At 31.6% G+C, this 15,341-nt stretch overlaps 5 protein-coding genes and 1 long non-coding RNA gene across 8 annotated transcripts; 1 reads left to right on the top strand and 5 right to left on the bottom strand.

Moving 5' to 3' along the window:
* The first annotated feature begins 1,583 nt into the window (after positions 1-1,583).
* On the top strand, positions 1,584-2,693 carry LOC104760223 (protein HAIKU1). Its single transcript, XM_010483113.2, has one exon. It carries the CDS (start codon positions 1,838-1,840, stop codon positions 2,543-2,545), a length of 708 nt encoding a protein of 235 aa, XP_010481415.1. The 5' UTR covers positions 1,584-1,837; the 3' UTR covers positions 2,546-2,693.
* A 1,783-nt stretch (positions 2,694-4,476) lies between these two features.
* LOC104760221 (abscisic acid receptor PYL1) lies at positions 4,477-7,064 on the bottom strand. Of its 3 annotated transcripts, XM_087500091.1 has the most exons (3): positions 6,110-7,056; positions 5,096-5,141; positions 4,477-4,910 (listed from the first exon to the last, which is right to left on the bottom strand). In XM_087500091.1, exons 1-2 carry the CDS (start codon positions 6,839-6,841, stop codon positions 5,130-5,132), a joined length of 744 nt encoding a protein of 247 aa, XP_087356217.1. In that variant the 5' UTR covers positions 6,842-7,056; the 3' UTR covers positions 4,477-4,910; positions 5,096-5,129. The 3 variants fall into 3 exon arrangements, with proteins under 3 accessions (XP_087356217.1, XP_087356216.1, XP_010481412.2); XM_087500090.1 differs by lacking the exon at positions 5,096-5,141; XM_010483110.3 differs by lacking the exons at positions 4,477-4,910; positions 5,096-5,141 and having other exon boundaries at positions 5,957-7,064.
* A 1,443-nt stretch (positions 7,065-8,507) lies between these two features.
* LOC147921321 (uncharacterized) lies at positions 8,508-9,459 on the bottom strand. Its single transcript, XM_087499713.1, has 2 exons — positions 8,758-9,459; positions 8,508-8,648 (listed from the first exon to the last, which is right to left on the bottom strand). The coding sequence occupies exons 1-2, from the start codon at positions 9,457-9,459 to the stop codon at positions 8,508-8,510; spliced, it is 843 nt and encodes a 280-aa protein (XP_087355839.1).
* Positions 9,460-11,233: 1,774 nt separating this feature from the next.
* LOC104760220 (uncharacterized) lies at positions 11,234-12,500 on the bottom strand. Its single transcript, XM_010483108.2, has 4 exons — positions 12,377-12,500; positions 12,111-12,269; positions 11,813-11,977; positions 11,234-11,568 (listed from the first exon to the last, which is right to left on the bottom strand). Exons 1-4 carry the CDS (start codon positions 12,452-12,454, stop codon positions 11,377-11,379), a joined length of 594 nt encoding a protein of 197 aa, XP_010481410.2. The 5' UTR covers positions 12,455-12,500; the 3' UTR covers positions 11,234-11,376.
* A 404-nt stretch (positions 12,501-12,904) lies between these two features.
* Positions 12,905-13,863, bottom strand: LOC147921320 (uncharacterized). The gene is made up of 2 exons (XR_015588103.1): positions 13,645-13,863; positions 12,905-13,213 (listed from the first exon to the last, which is right to left on the bottom strand). It is a non-coding gene; the product is annotated as an uncharacterized LOC147921320 (long non-coding RNA).
* A 526-nt stretch (positions 13,864-14,389) lies between these two features.
* LOC147921319 (uncharacterized) lies at positions 14,390-14,707 on the bottom strand. Its single transcript, XM_087499712.1, has 2 exons — positions 14,630-14,707; positions 14,390-14,536 (listed from the first exon to the last, which is right to left on the bottom strand). The coding sequence occupies exons 1-2, from the start codon at positions 14,705-14,707 to the stop codon at positions 14,390-14,392; spliced, it is 225 nt and encodes a 74-aa protein (XP_087355838.1).
* Between the last annotated feature and the right edge of the window lie 634 nt (positions 14,708-15,341).

The raw sequence follows: 15,341 nt of genomic DNA, 5'->3' as shown, positions 1-15,341 counted from the left end.
TATTATATATAAACATTTTTTGTTTTTCATGATTAAAAAATATATTCAATTCAATATCTAAATATTTTTATATATCTCTAAATTATTCATTCTTATAATTAGTTAATTTTTATTTTTAAAGCTAAAATAATTATTAATTATAAATCATTAATAATTATTTTCAAGATATCTATATATATATATATATCTTTGATAATAAGATTATTTAAATACTACAAAATCATAAAATCAAATTCAACTACTTTCATTATAAAAATGATATGCAAAAGATTGAGTATATGACTCTTTACTTTATAGTTTGCATAGTAAATGTTGTATAAACTTTTAGATACTTTTACTATAAAATTTGCATACTCTTAATAACATGTATACAACAACAAAATAAATTCATAATATTTACTTCTAATATATAAAAGATAAACATACAACAAATTGATTTTAGCTAAACAATATAGAGAGTATGTTTGCAAAAGGGTATAAAATAAGAATATTTTTGCAAATATCTTTATATTACATCTTGAAAATAATTATCAATGATTTTTATTTAACTAATAGTTTATGTTTTAAAAATAAAAATTAGCTAATTATAAGAATGAATACATTAGAGATATATAAAAATATTAATATATTGAATTGAATATGTTTTTAATCATGAAAAACTATTAATGATTTAATATAATTTTTTTAAAAAAAAATTTAGAATACAATTTTTTTAGTCAACATCGGTTTTCGCCGGAGTCAACGTCTGTCTTCGCCGGAGTCAATCGACCGGTGTACCGGATTGTATGTCTATGGTGTTGACTACATAACGTCATATAGTTCATACATGTAGCCATGTAATACATATACTTCGTGTAGTTGAGAATATAATAGTATATTTGAGATGTGTGATCATGTATTCTCCTATACTTCGTGTAGTTAGCCATCTTTTTTCAATTTGCAGACTAAAGTATATAAATATATTATTTAGTCCTAGGCTCATGGTACATGAACGGATATATTATGAATAATTTTAATTTTTACTATAATATTAAAACGATAACTTGTTGTATTCGTTAACAGAAGATAACAAGGTATTTTAATTTTAATTTTTACTACAATAATAATTTTAATTTAGTCCGAGGCTCATGGTTTATATTCTCTAAACCGTTCATGGTCAATATTGTCAGCTGTGTTTAATACTAGGGATACCTAGTTGTATGCTCTTAACGATAAGACGACACTAAACAGTAAACACTACTTTCTACCCCAAAAAAAAACAGTAAACACTACTTGTATTACAATTGTTTCGACGGTAAGACATCCAACAAGTGTTATTATCTGATTTGGTAATTAATAAATACGTTACTAACGTAGAAATTGGGCTAAAAACATGGTATAAAATACGACTCCTAAATAGACAACTTTAATTAGTCATCATATTATAAACACTAATCCTCTCAACTTGTTTACGTCTAAATATCCTAATCAGCTAATCTAGTCCACTTGTTGGTTGAACCAACTAGCAAAAAAATCGATTAGTTATCAGAAACTAGTTTTATATAATTAACAACAACTCAAATTGAGAGAGAAAGAGAGAACAAAAAAAAAAAAAAAAAGTCAAAAGCCTCTTGTTTTGTTCTTTTTCTCTTGTTCCTTCTTTTCCAATCTTCGTTTTTTTTTCTAGTCAAATTCAGAAAACGCGTAAGCTCTCTTTCTCCTTAAGAAGGTTATATAACAATTTTAATTTCACTTGTTTTAGAGAGATTTAAGTCTTTGTGGTTTCTTCTCTACTACAGTTTCTTTCCAAAAATTGGATCTGCTCTATTGTTGTTTGTTTCTTTAAGGTTTTATTAAAATGGATGATCAGAGAAATCGTTCTAATGATTATCATAATAATGATAACCATCATCAACATCATCTTGGTGTGAACAAGATGGGGAAAAGCATTCGTAAAGATCCATCAAACCAGCAAAATCAACAACAAAACCCTCAAGCTTTGGTTTACAACATCAACAAAACCGATTTCAGATCAATCGTTCAACAGTTAACCGGACTTGGTTCAACTTCTTCCGTCAATCCTCCTCCGCAAGCGAACCCACCAAAACCACCAAATTCACGGCTGGTTAAAGTTAGACCTGCTCCTTTGACCCAAGTCAACCATCCTCCACTTCAACCTCCGGTTCAATCTGTTCCAATCGCTTCTGAACCGGTTCAGCCTGTTAACCAATTTTCGGGTAACCCAGCCGAATCCCCCATCTCGGCTTATATGCGTTACCTAATCGAATCAAGCCCTGGCGGAAACCGATCTCAGCCACAAAACCAAAATCTGGTTCAACCATCAACCGGATTATTTCCTTCACATCAAACCGGTCCTAATCCAATACCATTCCAATCTCCAGCTTCACAGTTTGTTTTGTCACCTCCACTAAAGTCGCCGTTTCCATTGTTCTCACCTAATTTTGTATTTTCGCCACGGTTTTTAGGTGGTGGTAATGAATCGATGCCACCACCATCACCGGGTTTTTTCTTTCCGTTGCTTAGTCCATTATGGAAAAATCAATAGCTTAATTAGTAGAAGTGTATTTAATAATCCTTTCATCAATCAAGTGTTCCTAAGTTGTAAGCAGTGCACTAATGTAATATGTACTAGCTAGAGACCTATATCAAAATGACTAAATACAATGTCTTATAATTATGTTATTATTATGAAATTATCTTTCTTCTTTTTTCTTTATCAAATAACCATTTCATGCATCGTAAATAACTAAATCTTGACTAAATCCTATTATCGTGATTTTTTTTTTCAGTTTTGTCAGTAAAAGTTCGATTTCAAGAATTTGGTGTCACATCATTTAGTTCCATTAAAAATCCAAACTATGAAATGTTGTTGTTAGAAAATTGTGTGAAAATATCATTGTTTGAATTCGTTGAAACTAAGAGACGCACGCACCTACCTTGATAACATGTACCAAGTGAGCTTGCTTAACTTTGTTAAGGGGCATAAGCCCATAGCGATAGTTTTGAACAAGACTCTCTCAAGAGGCAGGTACATTCGATATGGCTGAAACATGATAACTCGAAAAAATATACAAAATTCTAAATATTTAGATTATAACGGTTTTGATGGGAAGCACTTAAATGCCTCTTTGGAAACGAAATGCTCAATTGGTTAACAATCATCAAGGCGGTTGGAGAAGGTGTTTGGAATGAGTGATTGGAGTTAGTGGAAGGAAGAGATGGCTGGAGCTGATTTTGAGTGGTTGAGAAAGTGGAAATCAACCACCAAAAAGTTGGAGCGTTTGACAACATCTGTTGCAAACAAAGTGATCAACTTTTTTTTTTCTTTTTGTATTAAACATTTGTTCAAAATGGCATGTTTATTAAAAAGAAGAAGATGATAACGGGTTTGTGATAATGCACATAAATAAATTATATCTCAATGGATTTTCAAATTGACCCAATAAGCTTTATGTTTTATTAATAGTTTTGGTTTTATCAATTTTTAATTGTTTTACGAAAAAGAAAAAAAAAACACAAATTCTTTTAGTGACAAATTGACTTGTAAAAACTTATAATTAGCCTAATGATAAAACTAAATTACAATTATTTGTTTAAATATTTTAGATAATTATCACAACCACTAAAAATTATGATTTTATAATTTTTCATGTTATAAAATATAATGTCTTCTTCCATAATTTTACTATATAATTTAATTAGTTTTAAATTTTTATAATTTTTAATATCATTCCATTAATCAACCGCCAAAATGTTACCAATTAAACTAAATACTCAACCGCTCTTTTTTACCACACCATAATTTCTATCCACTATTTTTTTAACCGCTAGCTTTACAACCGTTCATAATTTTCTAACTGCCTCAATTAAACTTGGTCACCAATGAGATCCAATAGGTAATTTAAAGCCTTGAAGGAATGAACTCAACATGTATATAACATACTCAATCATAAAAAACATCACAAACTTTGACTATCCTTGCGATAGATCGAGACAAAAAAAAAGAGTTTAAAATTCAATGGGATATAAGAGATAGATTTTCAAACTTTAGTTACTCCATTCCAGCATAATGAAACCAAAAAAGAAGTTTGATGTTAATGATTAAGGTCATGGTGCTGACAAATCCTATCTTCTAATTGGTTCACCATCATTAAAGTCTGGACCCGATCATTTTTTACTTTTTTTGTGTTTCATTTTTTATCGTCCAATAAATAAAACCCAAAATTAACTTTCTGACTTTTTTTGTTGTTGTTGTTAACCAAGTTGGCAACTTGTAGTACCCACTAGATTTGTCCCTTTCCCTAATGGAATAAAACTAGAAGCATCTTCAGTTCCTTTACTGTTGCTTCAATTACTAAATACAACAATTAACAACTTTATAGAAAAAACCTAATCATACTTTATCAATGTATATTTTATGCATTTTATTTTAAAAAATGTTACTTAAAAATAAATATTTTTTTTGGGTAAAAACAATGACAATATCACACTCTATATTAATTTTGTGACTTGTTTCTGAATTACATCGAATAATTTATCTACATGTAACATGCTGTTACTGTAATTTTTTTGTGTGTACATTAAATGATAATTAATACAGATAATTATTTTAGTTAATTAACTACTACAAAAAAAATTTCATGCGATAACCAAATTAGGAAAATGAAAACTAATAAATAAGCATAAGTTTCCCAAAACAAAACACTTGTTAAAAAAAAAAAGTAATAGTACTGGTGTACTAGAAAATGGAACGTGGCTCCCACAATTTGCAGATAATAAAAAAAGGAGTGGCTCCAAAAATCCCATACTTTCTCGTCGTCCAACCATATTGAAATAGATTTTTATGCAACCAAAGTCTTTGAAGTGTTGTTGTCTCATGATGGTTGTAGGATCGTCCCACTTAAGATTCTCTAATAATCCCGGGAAAGAGAAATAAAAAGAACGAACAGATGAGTTAAAAAAAAAAAAAAGTGAATCCAGTAATAGATTTTGATTGGTATATGACATACACTATCTGACTATCATTGTCACAGTAACAAAATCATAAAAAACCATATCAAAAGATATACAACATAAATTACACTATTAGACTTACTAGTCATTTTCAAAATGTTTAAGCTCCCTTTCCCTTAAAATAGAAACTGGAAAATAAAAGAGTCCAATTTGTACTAGTATTAGTGATGGGCTTTTTCGTCTTTCAAAGCCTTTTTTTGAGAGCGATATTTAGCACAAAATATGAAAATACTACTTTTTTGCCTTTAGCACAAAAAAAAAAAAAATGGAAAAACAAAATAAAAGAGCTGTAGAATTAAAAAGAATAAAATGAACCTACGGAGCAGATGATTTTTGTCACGAAATTATTTTTCTCATTTTATATTTTGACTTTGATTAGTACTAACTCTGTATCCTTGTGATATGGAATATAATATACCGCTTAAAAACTGATCAATCACAAAAACGATATTGGAAACGTTACTAATATACTTTACCATTTTTTCTATCTATTAAAAAAATTTATACCGTTCTATATTATTACCATTTACCAATATTGCTCTTATTATTGCTGTTTTTACGGATATTCAGCTTATATCGTTTATTATAAAAACTTATTTACTACAAGCCAATGATGGTGAGCCAATTGTTATGAAAACATTATCAGGAGATACAGTACTATGAGAGATCCAAGCGGATGGACCCTTAATAATATAGGTATGGAGTTTTAACCTAACCTAATCTAGAGCATAAAATAAACCGAATATAACCAAAAAAAAGAAAAAGAAAACAAAAAAACCTAACTTAAAAGACAAACTTACGTAAGTTTATCTTGTTACATTTTTTTTTTAAATAAAACACATCTTGTTAACTTAGAAGAACCTAACGAACTACTATAATTAGTAAGGCACCCTTCCTAGTTTCATCATAGAATTAGTAACTTATACTATATCGAGCATTTCAATTTTCAATAATCCAGGAGAGACTTGATGTTGTTAAAAACAAAAAACATAAAAAACAATAATCAAATTTCAATTCACCACAAACAAAAACGAAAATAAAATTTAAAATCCCCCAATTTGTTTTGTTCCCCCCCAAATCTCAATCATCACCTCACCTGAAATGAAGAAGAAGAAGAAGAGTTTGTTCCGTCACCGGAGTTGTTGTTGTTGTTGTTGTTGTTACGATTCATAGCTTCAGTAATGGAAGCAAGTTTCTGAAGATTCAATCTAATGACCGTATCAGCAAACAAACGTGTGTCTTCCTCCGAGTTACCTTCCGGCACATCCACGACGTACGATTCCAAAACAACGGTCCAGATCCGTTCTCTCTCTTTCTCGAACCTATGAACCGTCGTCACCGATTTGTAGTTCCTCAGCCTATGCTCACCTCCGGTGATACTAAACCCAGTCACTCTCCGATCATCGTCCAGCAGATCTAACCTCTCCCTCGACGTGTTCGCCGGTAGACCGCTGATCACGTTCACGTCGCGCGTGGATCCCACTCGCATCTCGAAACCTTCGTCTACGTGGCAGCTTTTGATGAAGTGTTTGTAAATCTGAGGCCGGTCGAACCTTCTCACCACGGACCAGACTGTTTCCGGAGGCGCGTTGATCCGCTGAGCTAAGAGGGAGGAGCACCGACCTCGACCGAGTTGGTACGTGTGGAACTCGACGATTGAGTTGGAGAGTACGGCGAACTCTTCTTGAGTTAACTCGGAAGGCATGGTCTGGTGATGGTGAGTTGAGATTATTCTCTCGTTGTTGTTGTTGTTGTTGTCTTCTTCTTCGTTAGGTACTACTACTGGTGGTGGTGGTGTAGAGGAGGAGTAGGAATCTGAATTCGCCATTGATGTTGTTTTTGAGTTTTTTTTTGTTTTTGTTTGAAAGAGAGTTTTTAATGGAAAGAGGAAGAAGCAAAGAGAAGGGTAGATGTGGAATTTAATAATAGAGTTTTTATATTTTAATGACTACCACATAAAAATGTCATTAGGCACTGAATCTTTCTACTTTTAGTTGATTATTACTATTTTTGTTGAACCCCTACATCAAAAAGTATTATTAACCCAGCTTTTACAATTTTCTTTATAGATTCCGAAATACGGTAGTACTATTCAATTATAAAATGTATAACTTTTAAAACTAATATGTATGAGTCAATTATATATATCAGATGCCAATTTTTAAAATATGTTTGTAGCGTGTAAAATTTTTAATATATATTATTTTAATAAATTTTTAGCGGAGCTTATTGGTTTGAGATTTGAATAAAGTTTTAAAGATTTTAAATGTTATATAGAATCTGTTGTTATTAGATCAAAATTTTGTTAAACTCTCTTAAAGTTTGGTGTTATTAGTTTGTGATTGTAAAAAATCATTTAAAATCTTAATAAATTTGGTTATTGGATTCAGACTTTTATAAAGTCATTAAAAGTTTTGAGTTATTTAATTAAAACAAAAAAAATCTAGGATTGTTAATGAATTCAATTATTATATTATTGGTTCAAGATTTTAGTCATTTTCTTTACAAAATAAAGTCATGAAAATTATCACAAAAATACAGGGATTGTTTGGAGCACTTTACAAGATTTTAGAACATTGATCAACAATACTCTATAGCAATTTTAAAACAATCTTTCACCTATTTATTTTTAATGATTTTGTTAAATTCTTCAAAAATCTTTATAAATTAGAATCGAATAACACTCCGTTACTGTCTCAAACATTATTTAAAATGCAACAAATTCGTCAACTCGTAAGTAGGAACGAAATAAAAACTATTTGTTTGGGGATATTGGAATGCAAATAACATTATTTTATATGATGTAGGAGTCGTTGAAATTTTGATTATTATTTTTTTTGTTTGGGCAACCGTTGAAAATTTGATTATAATGCGCTCAAAAATAGAAGCATTAAAATTATTAGAATGCATTTAAAGGTTAGCCATTACATTAGCCTTTGTTCGTGAAGCTATTAATAAAGCCTATTATTATACACTCTATTTATTCTCTAGCAGGGTAACTAGACTTTGATAACTACATAATTTGTAAAGATAAAACTATTTTCAGTAAATAATCATGTTTATTTGTTTTGGGGAATTTTGATAAAGTGATAATTAAATGTGGCCACGAAGCCTCCCATACTAAAATTTGGTCATAGGCGAAGATTATTATTACGGTAGATTTTTAATTTACATTTTTTCTTTCGTGACAAATTAGTTAGTAGACAAACAAAAATAGACGAATGAGTTTTTTTTGGTCAACAAAAGAATCAGCTCAAACGAGCCAATTTGAAGGAAAATTGTTTACAAACAAAACATGATGCAGACATAAGCGCGCTTGACGTGCCAAAGAATCCGCTTTAACATTTGTATTACGAGAAATATGACATAAAAAAAAAAAAAAAACTCCTCTTGATCCATCTTGATTCCATCCAAATATGTTGCAAAGGCCGGCCAGTCATGAGGGAAGACACCATCTTCACCAGATCCAAACTGTCTGTAAAGAAAACCATATCTCAAAAGTCATGGCCAATCATACACCGCATCGCCCAGCTGAAAGCTTCCACTTCTGCATGTAACGGAGATAGACTACGCCGATAATTAGTAGCGCCTAGAACAGGACGATCCTTGCAAAGAAGTACAGACCCATCCTGCACCTGCAAAAGCATCGATCTCTTTCCAAGAGCCATCTACAAAACTTCGACAACCGGAGTAAACCAGTGAAAGGGGATAACTACCCCCTTGTAACCGAGAGGTAGGAACTACAGGGGAAAGGATAACCTCCTCACCCTCATCTTCCAACTGTGCTTGGAGCCAAGAGGACGCTTCCCCTTGCGCTACATGCACAATGTCATCCGGGTGTTCTGTCTGATTCTCAAACACACAAGCATTCCGCGCTTTCCAAATATACCACATTAGCCAAGGGAAAACCTCTATTTGGGAACCCGGATTCGTAGAACCCAGAAAACGATCCACATTAGCATAGATAGATTCTGTCGGAAAGTGTTGGGGCCCTACAGGTACATTGGCTAAAGCCCATACCTGACGGGCTGGCGGACACACAAAAATAGCATGATTAATAGTCTCCACATCCGCCCCACACCTCATGCATCCGACATCACAGTCTATGCCCCACCGTCTCAAATTAGCATTCACCGAAATACTACCCGTTAACACTTGCCACATGAAATGTTTAGTTTTTGGTGGACAGTGAATCCGCCAAACCCTAGCAAGAAGAGGGATAATCTCTAGGCCACACCCAAGAGCCTGGAAAGTGTTAGGAATACCCATACGTGCCGTTTCATACCCTGACTTAACCGTATATTTACCAGATTTTGTAAAGTGCCACCCGAAAGAGTCTGCCATCGGGAGACTACTAAAGGGAATAACCTCTATCAAGGCAACATCCACATGATCGAAATGCTCAATGAGCCGATCATGACGCCAAGTATTCATCTGAGAATCCATGAATTGAGTCAAACGGAGAGTTGGGTCCTTAAACGGACCGTTACTTAAAGCTGGTCTTGGGAATTAAGTTGGAACCCAGAGATCAGTCCATATAGAAATGGTGTCTCCTGAGCCAACCCGTTTAATAAGCTCTATGTTAACCAAAGATCGAGCAGATAAAATACCCTTCCATCTATAGGAAAGAGAGTAGAACCGTATCGGTTCCATAAAATTGAAATTCCGATAATATCTACTTTTGAAAACTCTGGCGAACAAAAAGTTCGGAACCTCAATCAGTCGCCATAATGGCGATAATTGGGCACGCAAGAGGTAGAATCGAAAAGAGATACGGTTGGTACAATAAATAACCATAAGAGCCGTGTCCAGCTGTTTTTTTTTTGGCGTATTCGAGACATTTAATTTTCAATGTCTACATGTACAAATACACTTATATCGAATTTGATGATTAATATTACACCCTTTTCTTTACGGCGATGATTAATACTACTAGTTTTTACATTTTTTTTAAAATTACATTTCAACTTTAATGTTAGTCTCATTGATTCACTATAGCTTTTTATAATACACTATCTGTGATGTCAAATTATTTATTATTATTATTATTTTTTAAATCATTGGAATTTTTTTTTGGTAAACAGTGAACGAATAAATTAACCATTTAAAAAGTGTACGGATATTCTAAGTAGAAATTAGATATTCTTTTCTCTTACTTAATGAGAGTTGACTTTTACATGTTTAAAAGAGATTTATGGGAATCATGGTTTATTTACTTCTTCTTCTATAGTATATATTTTCTCTATTTCACAAATAAGTTATTTTAAAGTTTTATTTTTGTTTCACAGCAAGTGTCATTTTACATTTTAATGCATTATTTTATATTTCCAATGCATTTTTACATTAAAATTTATAATTTTACTCTTAATCTATGACTAAATTAACATATTAAATATTTATTAAATAAAGACATATATATATTTTAATGTTTTTAAATTTGTGTGAAATGTGTCAAACTGACACTCTTTATAAAATAAAATAGAGGGAGTTGTACTTAACTTTTTAAAAATTTAATATTGATATCATTAAGAGTTAGTTAGTTATAAATATCGAGAGTGCAGAACTACATTAATCTTTTGACATATAACTATACCACAACCAAAAATTGTAGCATGGCCCTAATTTTTTTTTGTATACAAAAATTTAAATGAAAAGGAGAATAGTATTCTATGGGTAGACAAAGAAATGGAGTTGACTCAAACTGTCATGATTTAATTATAACATTTTTACCTTTTTCTAAAGTTAAAGACAGAAAATAATACATATATTCATTAGAGTGCTATATATTCTTTTAGCATTATGGAGATTATAAAAGTATAAAGAAAGTCCATTTGGTGGAATAATATTGATTCTGATCATTGCGAATTTTTTTATTCTAAAATATGGCTGAAAGAATTTTTAAATATATTTTTTTTAAGAATCCACTAACCAAGTTTTAAAGGAATATGCATGCGAAAAAAATAAAAATGAAAGTAGTGGAGTATACAGTTATACATATATCTACATCCACACATTTTGTATTTTTTGGAGGGTAGTTGCTTTATAGTACATCCTAAAATTTAAGAGATATGATAACATTTTTTTTTTAATCATGATGTAGTACAATTTGGGCTATATTAGAGCATGTATTTGATCTTTCTCTTTCAACCATATAGTCTTAAACATAGGATATGTTACTTGCTAACAATATTTATAAATCCATTTGTTTGCTACGATCATGTCAAAACCCGAGCACATCTGGTATTAAAGATGTTTAAAGAAAAGATAGATATTAATCCTAAAGTTTGATGAATAAAGAAAAACTTAGATCTAAAACAAATACGAGATAAAGCATAGTCTAGGAAATTTTGGGATAACATAAAATTAGCAGCCCAACAAGCTAAAACGACACCACTTCTTGGGAGAATTTGTCTTCTTCTTCTTCTTCTTCTTCTTCTTCTTCTTTGATTTGCAAGTTTCATTAGCATCATTCTTCTTAATCTTCTTCTTCTCGAGTAATGGCTTCTCTAGATTTATCTCTTCATCTTTCTCTTCCTCAATCTTCTCCTCCATGTCCTTCATATCACAATACAACATATTGCATCACAATTACGGAAGTAATTAACTAAGTTTTTAAGCATATATCAATACAAGAAGAAAATTACCGATATTAGATCCTAGATAGATGACCTATTTTCACTCCTTAATTGCTTAGTCAAGAAGATCTAACAATATTTGATTGTTTTTTTTTTCTGTAATATGTAACTGAAATATTATAACTATCTTGTCTAGAAATACACAACAACAAATATATCTATACCCGAGGGTCTTGTGGATGTTGTAAGGGAACATGAAAAGGATTAACGTTGCTACTGAAAATAGGTAATGTCTTTGTCAAATCCTTCTTAATCCTTTGGCTTGATGTTTCACCGGACCCTCCAGTTGAGGTAGAAGATGCACTGCTCGATTCCAACTCCAAACATATCTTTAAAACATTGTACAAAATGAAAACCCTTTTAAACATTAGCATATACAAAAAACCTTCAAACAACAATTACACTCACTTCCAGAGAGAAACTTTGGCTAGGAAAAATCTATAAGAATGATCAAAACCATACCTGAAAAAGTCTGGTCTCCAAAGCTGCGATTCGATCTAGTAACGATCCTTTGAAATATGCTTCTCTAATCGCCGTGCCTCTATCAATTAATCCACGTGTGGTAGACGCGCTTTCATCTTTCCATTTCGAAAGGTTTTGTTGTCTCTCTAGATTCTTTATCTACATAACCCAAAAAAGAAAAAAACGAAAACAAACACTTGAGTAAATCATCAAACTAGTAAACTATTTTTCTTAACTTGAAATACCAAAGTAAAAGAACAGTTTACAACGAAATCTAAGTGTTCAAGCCTAGAGAGCATAGGCAAAGAAGAGAGTGAATGTCTTTGTTGCTCAATCGTCTCCATAAGACTTGTGATTATTGTTTCTCTAACTGGTGATATTATTTTTTTGGGTTTTTATAGTGGAAAATAATTACATCAATAATTATAAAAATGTAAGACGAGAAATAGTTATAGTGGTTGAGAGTTCCTGCTAATGCTGCTTGCTTCTTGGCTTATGAGATGACAAGGTCAAGCTTGGGATATACCGGTTTGGTTTGGCTTAACTGATAGTCCGATTGGTGGATGTTCCATTGCTATTTATTTACCTTTCGTTTTTTATAAGAAGCCTAAACCAAAAAAAAAAAAGAAAAAGAAGCCTAAACCAAAATTAACTAAATTTAGGTTTAGAAAAGCTTTTGATATATAATTCTAGTTTAATAAATCTATTTTTAATTCAAAATTTTAAAAGTAGAAAAATGTCATAAAAAGCCTAAACTTTGTAAAAGTGGTGAAAAAAAACATCAACTTTGAATGTGTTGAAATAAATCTCTAATTTTGATTGATTTTTTAGTTTAATCATAAACTTTTGTTGACTTTGCCAAATAAGGCACGTCGTTAAATCATTTAACAGAGTAAGTTAACAGAATCAAAGTTGATGTTCCTTTACATCAAATCGGTCCTAATCCAATACCATTCCAATCTCCAGCTTCACAGTTTGTTTTGTCACCTCCACCAAAGTTGCCGTTTCCATTGTTCTCACCTAAATTTGCATTCTCGCCACGGTTTTTAGGTGGTGGTAATGAATCGATGCCACCACCTTCACCGGGTTTTTTCTTTCCGTTGCTTAGTCCATTATGGAAAAATCAATAGCTTAATTAGTAGAAGTGTATTTAATAATCCTTTCATCAATCAAGTGTTCCTAAGTTGTAAGCAGTGCACTAATGTAATATGTACTAGCTAGAGATCTATATCAAAAATGACTAAATGCAATGTCTTATAATTATGTTATTATTATGAAATTATCTTTTTTTTTTTTTTTTTTTTTATCAAATAACCATTTCATATATCGTAAATAACTAAATCTTGTCTAAATCCTATTTTCGTGATTTTTTTCTTTATTTTTTCAGTTTTGTCAGTAAAAGTTCGATTTCAAGAATTTGGTGTCACATCATTTAGTTTCATTAGAAATCCAAACTATGAAATGTTGTTGTTAGAAAATTGTGTGAAAATATCATTGTTTGAATTCGTTGAAACTAAGAGATGCACGCACCTACCTTGATAACATGTACCAAGGGAGCTTGCTTAACTTTGTTAGGGGGCATAAGCCCATAGCGATAGTTTTGAACAAGAATCTCTCAAGAGGCAGGTACATTCGATATGGCTGAGACATGATAACTCGAAAAATATACAAAATTCTAAGTATATAGTGGGGTTATTGGTTTGAGATTTTAATAGAGTTTTAAAGATTTTAAATGTTATGTAGAATATGTTGTTATTAGATCAAAATTTTGTTAAACTCTGTTAAATATTAGTGTTATTAATTTTTGATTTGTAAAAAATCATTTAAAATCTTAACAAATTTAGGTTATTGGATTCAGACTTTTATAAAGTCATTAAAAGTTTTGTGTTATTCAATTAAAACAAAAGAATCTAAGATTGTTAATGAGTTTTTTTTTTTTTTTTTTTTGTTAACTAGGAGGAGTTCGGGCTTGGGCCTTAATCTCCCCCATGGCCAGGGACCAACCTTTGCTAATACCTTATGACATGGCGTAAAACATCCCTCCCACCAGGAATCGAACTAGGGAGCATATGGATCCAACTCCTGCACTTAAACCACTAGCCCAGTGCACCGGTGGTAAGAGTTCAATATTATATTATTGGTTCATGATTTTAGACACTTTCTTTACAAAATAAAGTCATGGAAAGTACAAAAAATACACAGGAATTGTTTGGAAGACTTTACAAGACTTTAAAAAACTAATCAACAAAACTCTCTAGCAATCTTTAACAATCTTTCACTTATTCACTTTTAATGATTCGATCTAGTAACGATCCTTTGAAATATGCTTCTCTAATCGCTATGCCTCTATCGATTAATCCACGTGTGGTAGACGCGCTTTCATCTTTCCATTTCGAAAGGTTTTGTTGTCTCTCTAGATTCTTTATCTACATAACCCAAAAAAAGAAAAAAACCAAAACAAACACTTGAGTAAACTATTTTTCTTAACTTGAAATACCAAAGGTAAAAGAACAGTTTACAACGAAATCTAAGTGTTCAAGCCTAGAGAGCATAGGAAAAGAAGAGAGTGAATGTCTTTGTTGCTCAATCGTCTCCATAAGACTTGTGATTATTGATTCTCTAACTGGTGATATTATTTTTTTTGGTTTTTATAGTGTTTTATTTACTTAAGTACACAAACGCATATACTTATTTCTATTGTGTTTCGCTTGAGTCTTCTTGGGAAGTCACCATAATCTCCATTGATACGGTGAAAGGAGCGCTCAATATTGCTGCGGTTTCAATCTCTTTGCATAATCGATTCACTCCGTTCGTCGTACTCGACTTTGTTAAAAACTTCGATCTTCACTTCACTTGAAACCCTAATTCGATTTGGATCTGAAACTATGTTGTTCAAAATACACATTTTTTTTTTTTCAAATTTGCTTTGATTTTGTACTTTTGTGTAGTCGAGGATTTGCTTTTGGTTTCTCTCCTTCTCCATCTCTGACCTCGAGAGAAGCAAAAAAATGGCAGAAGAATCGAATATGAACATTGAGATTTGGAAGATTAAAAAACTAATCAAAGGATTTGAGTCAGCTTGGTGAATACAACCAAGTTGAAGAAGAAGACTCTAGGCAACATACGATAAGTATATGTCTTTGTGTACCAATGTCAATTAAACGGTCTCAGTTGGTTAATACACCTTTGTTTTTACTTAGAGGTACCCGGTTCGAATTCCCTCTACGTAAC

Source organism: Camelina sativa, chromosome 18 (assembly GCF_030686135.1).
Source record: "Camelina sativa cultivar CO46 ecotype springtype chromosome 18, ASM3068613v1".
Taxonomy (NCBI): domain Eukaryota; kingdom Viridiplantae; phylum Streptophyta; class Magnoliopsida; order Brassicales; family Brassicaceae; genus Camelina; species Camelina sativa.
The sequence above is the reverse complement of the archived record's forward strand: the minus strand, read 5'-3'. Positions and strand labels throughout refer to the sequence as shown.

Bases quoted from the DNA above. Each gene is read 5' to 3' on its own strand.
- LOC147921319 (XM_087499712.1), bottom strand. From the start codon at position 14,707: ATGGAGACGATTGAGCAACAAAGACATTCACTCTCTTCTTTTCCTATG. The intron at 14,537-14,629 runs GTAAACTGTTCT...TGGGTTATGTAG, and splicing joins TTGAACACTTAGATTTCGTT to ATAAAGAATCTAGAGAGACA.
- LOC104760223 (XM_010483113.2), top strand. From the start codon at position 1,838: ATGGATGATCAGAGAAATCGTTCTAATGATTATCATAATAATGATAAC.
- LOC104760221 (XM_087500090.1), bottom strand. From the start codon at position 6,841: ATGGCGAATTCAGATTCCTACTCCTCCTCTACACCACCACCACCAGTA. The intron at 4,911-6,109 runs GTGAGGTGATGA...CGGGATTATTAG, and splicing joins CTTCTTCTTCTTCATTTCAG to AGAATCTTAAGTGGGACGAT.
- LOC147921321 (XM_087499713.1), bottom strand. From the start codon at position 9,459: ATGGATTCTCAGATGAATACTTGGCGTCATGATCGGCTCATTGAGCAT. The intron at 8,649-8,757 runs GTAGTTCCTACC...ATGCTTTTGCAG, and splicing joins AGGAGGTTATCCTTTCCCCT to GTGCAGGATGGGTCTGTACT.
- LOC104760220 (XM_010483108.2), bottom strand. From the start codon at position 12,454: ATGGAGACGATTGAGCAACAAAGACATTCACTCTCTTCTTTGCCTATG. The intron at 12,270-12,376 runs GTAAACTGTTCT...TGGGTTATGTAG, and splicing joins TTGAACACTTAGATTTCGTT to ATAAAGAATCTAGAGAGACA. The intron at 11,569-11,812 runs GTATAGATATAT...TGTGATATGAAG, and splicing joins AACATCCACAAGACCCTCGG to GACATGGAGGAGAAGATTGA.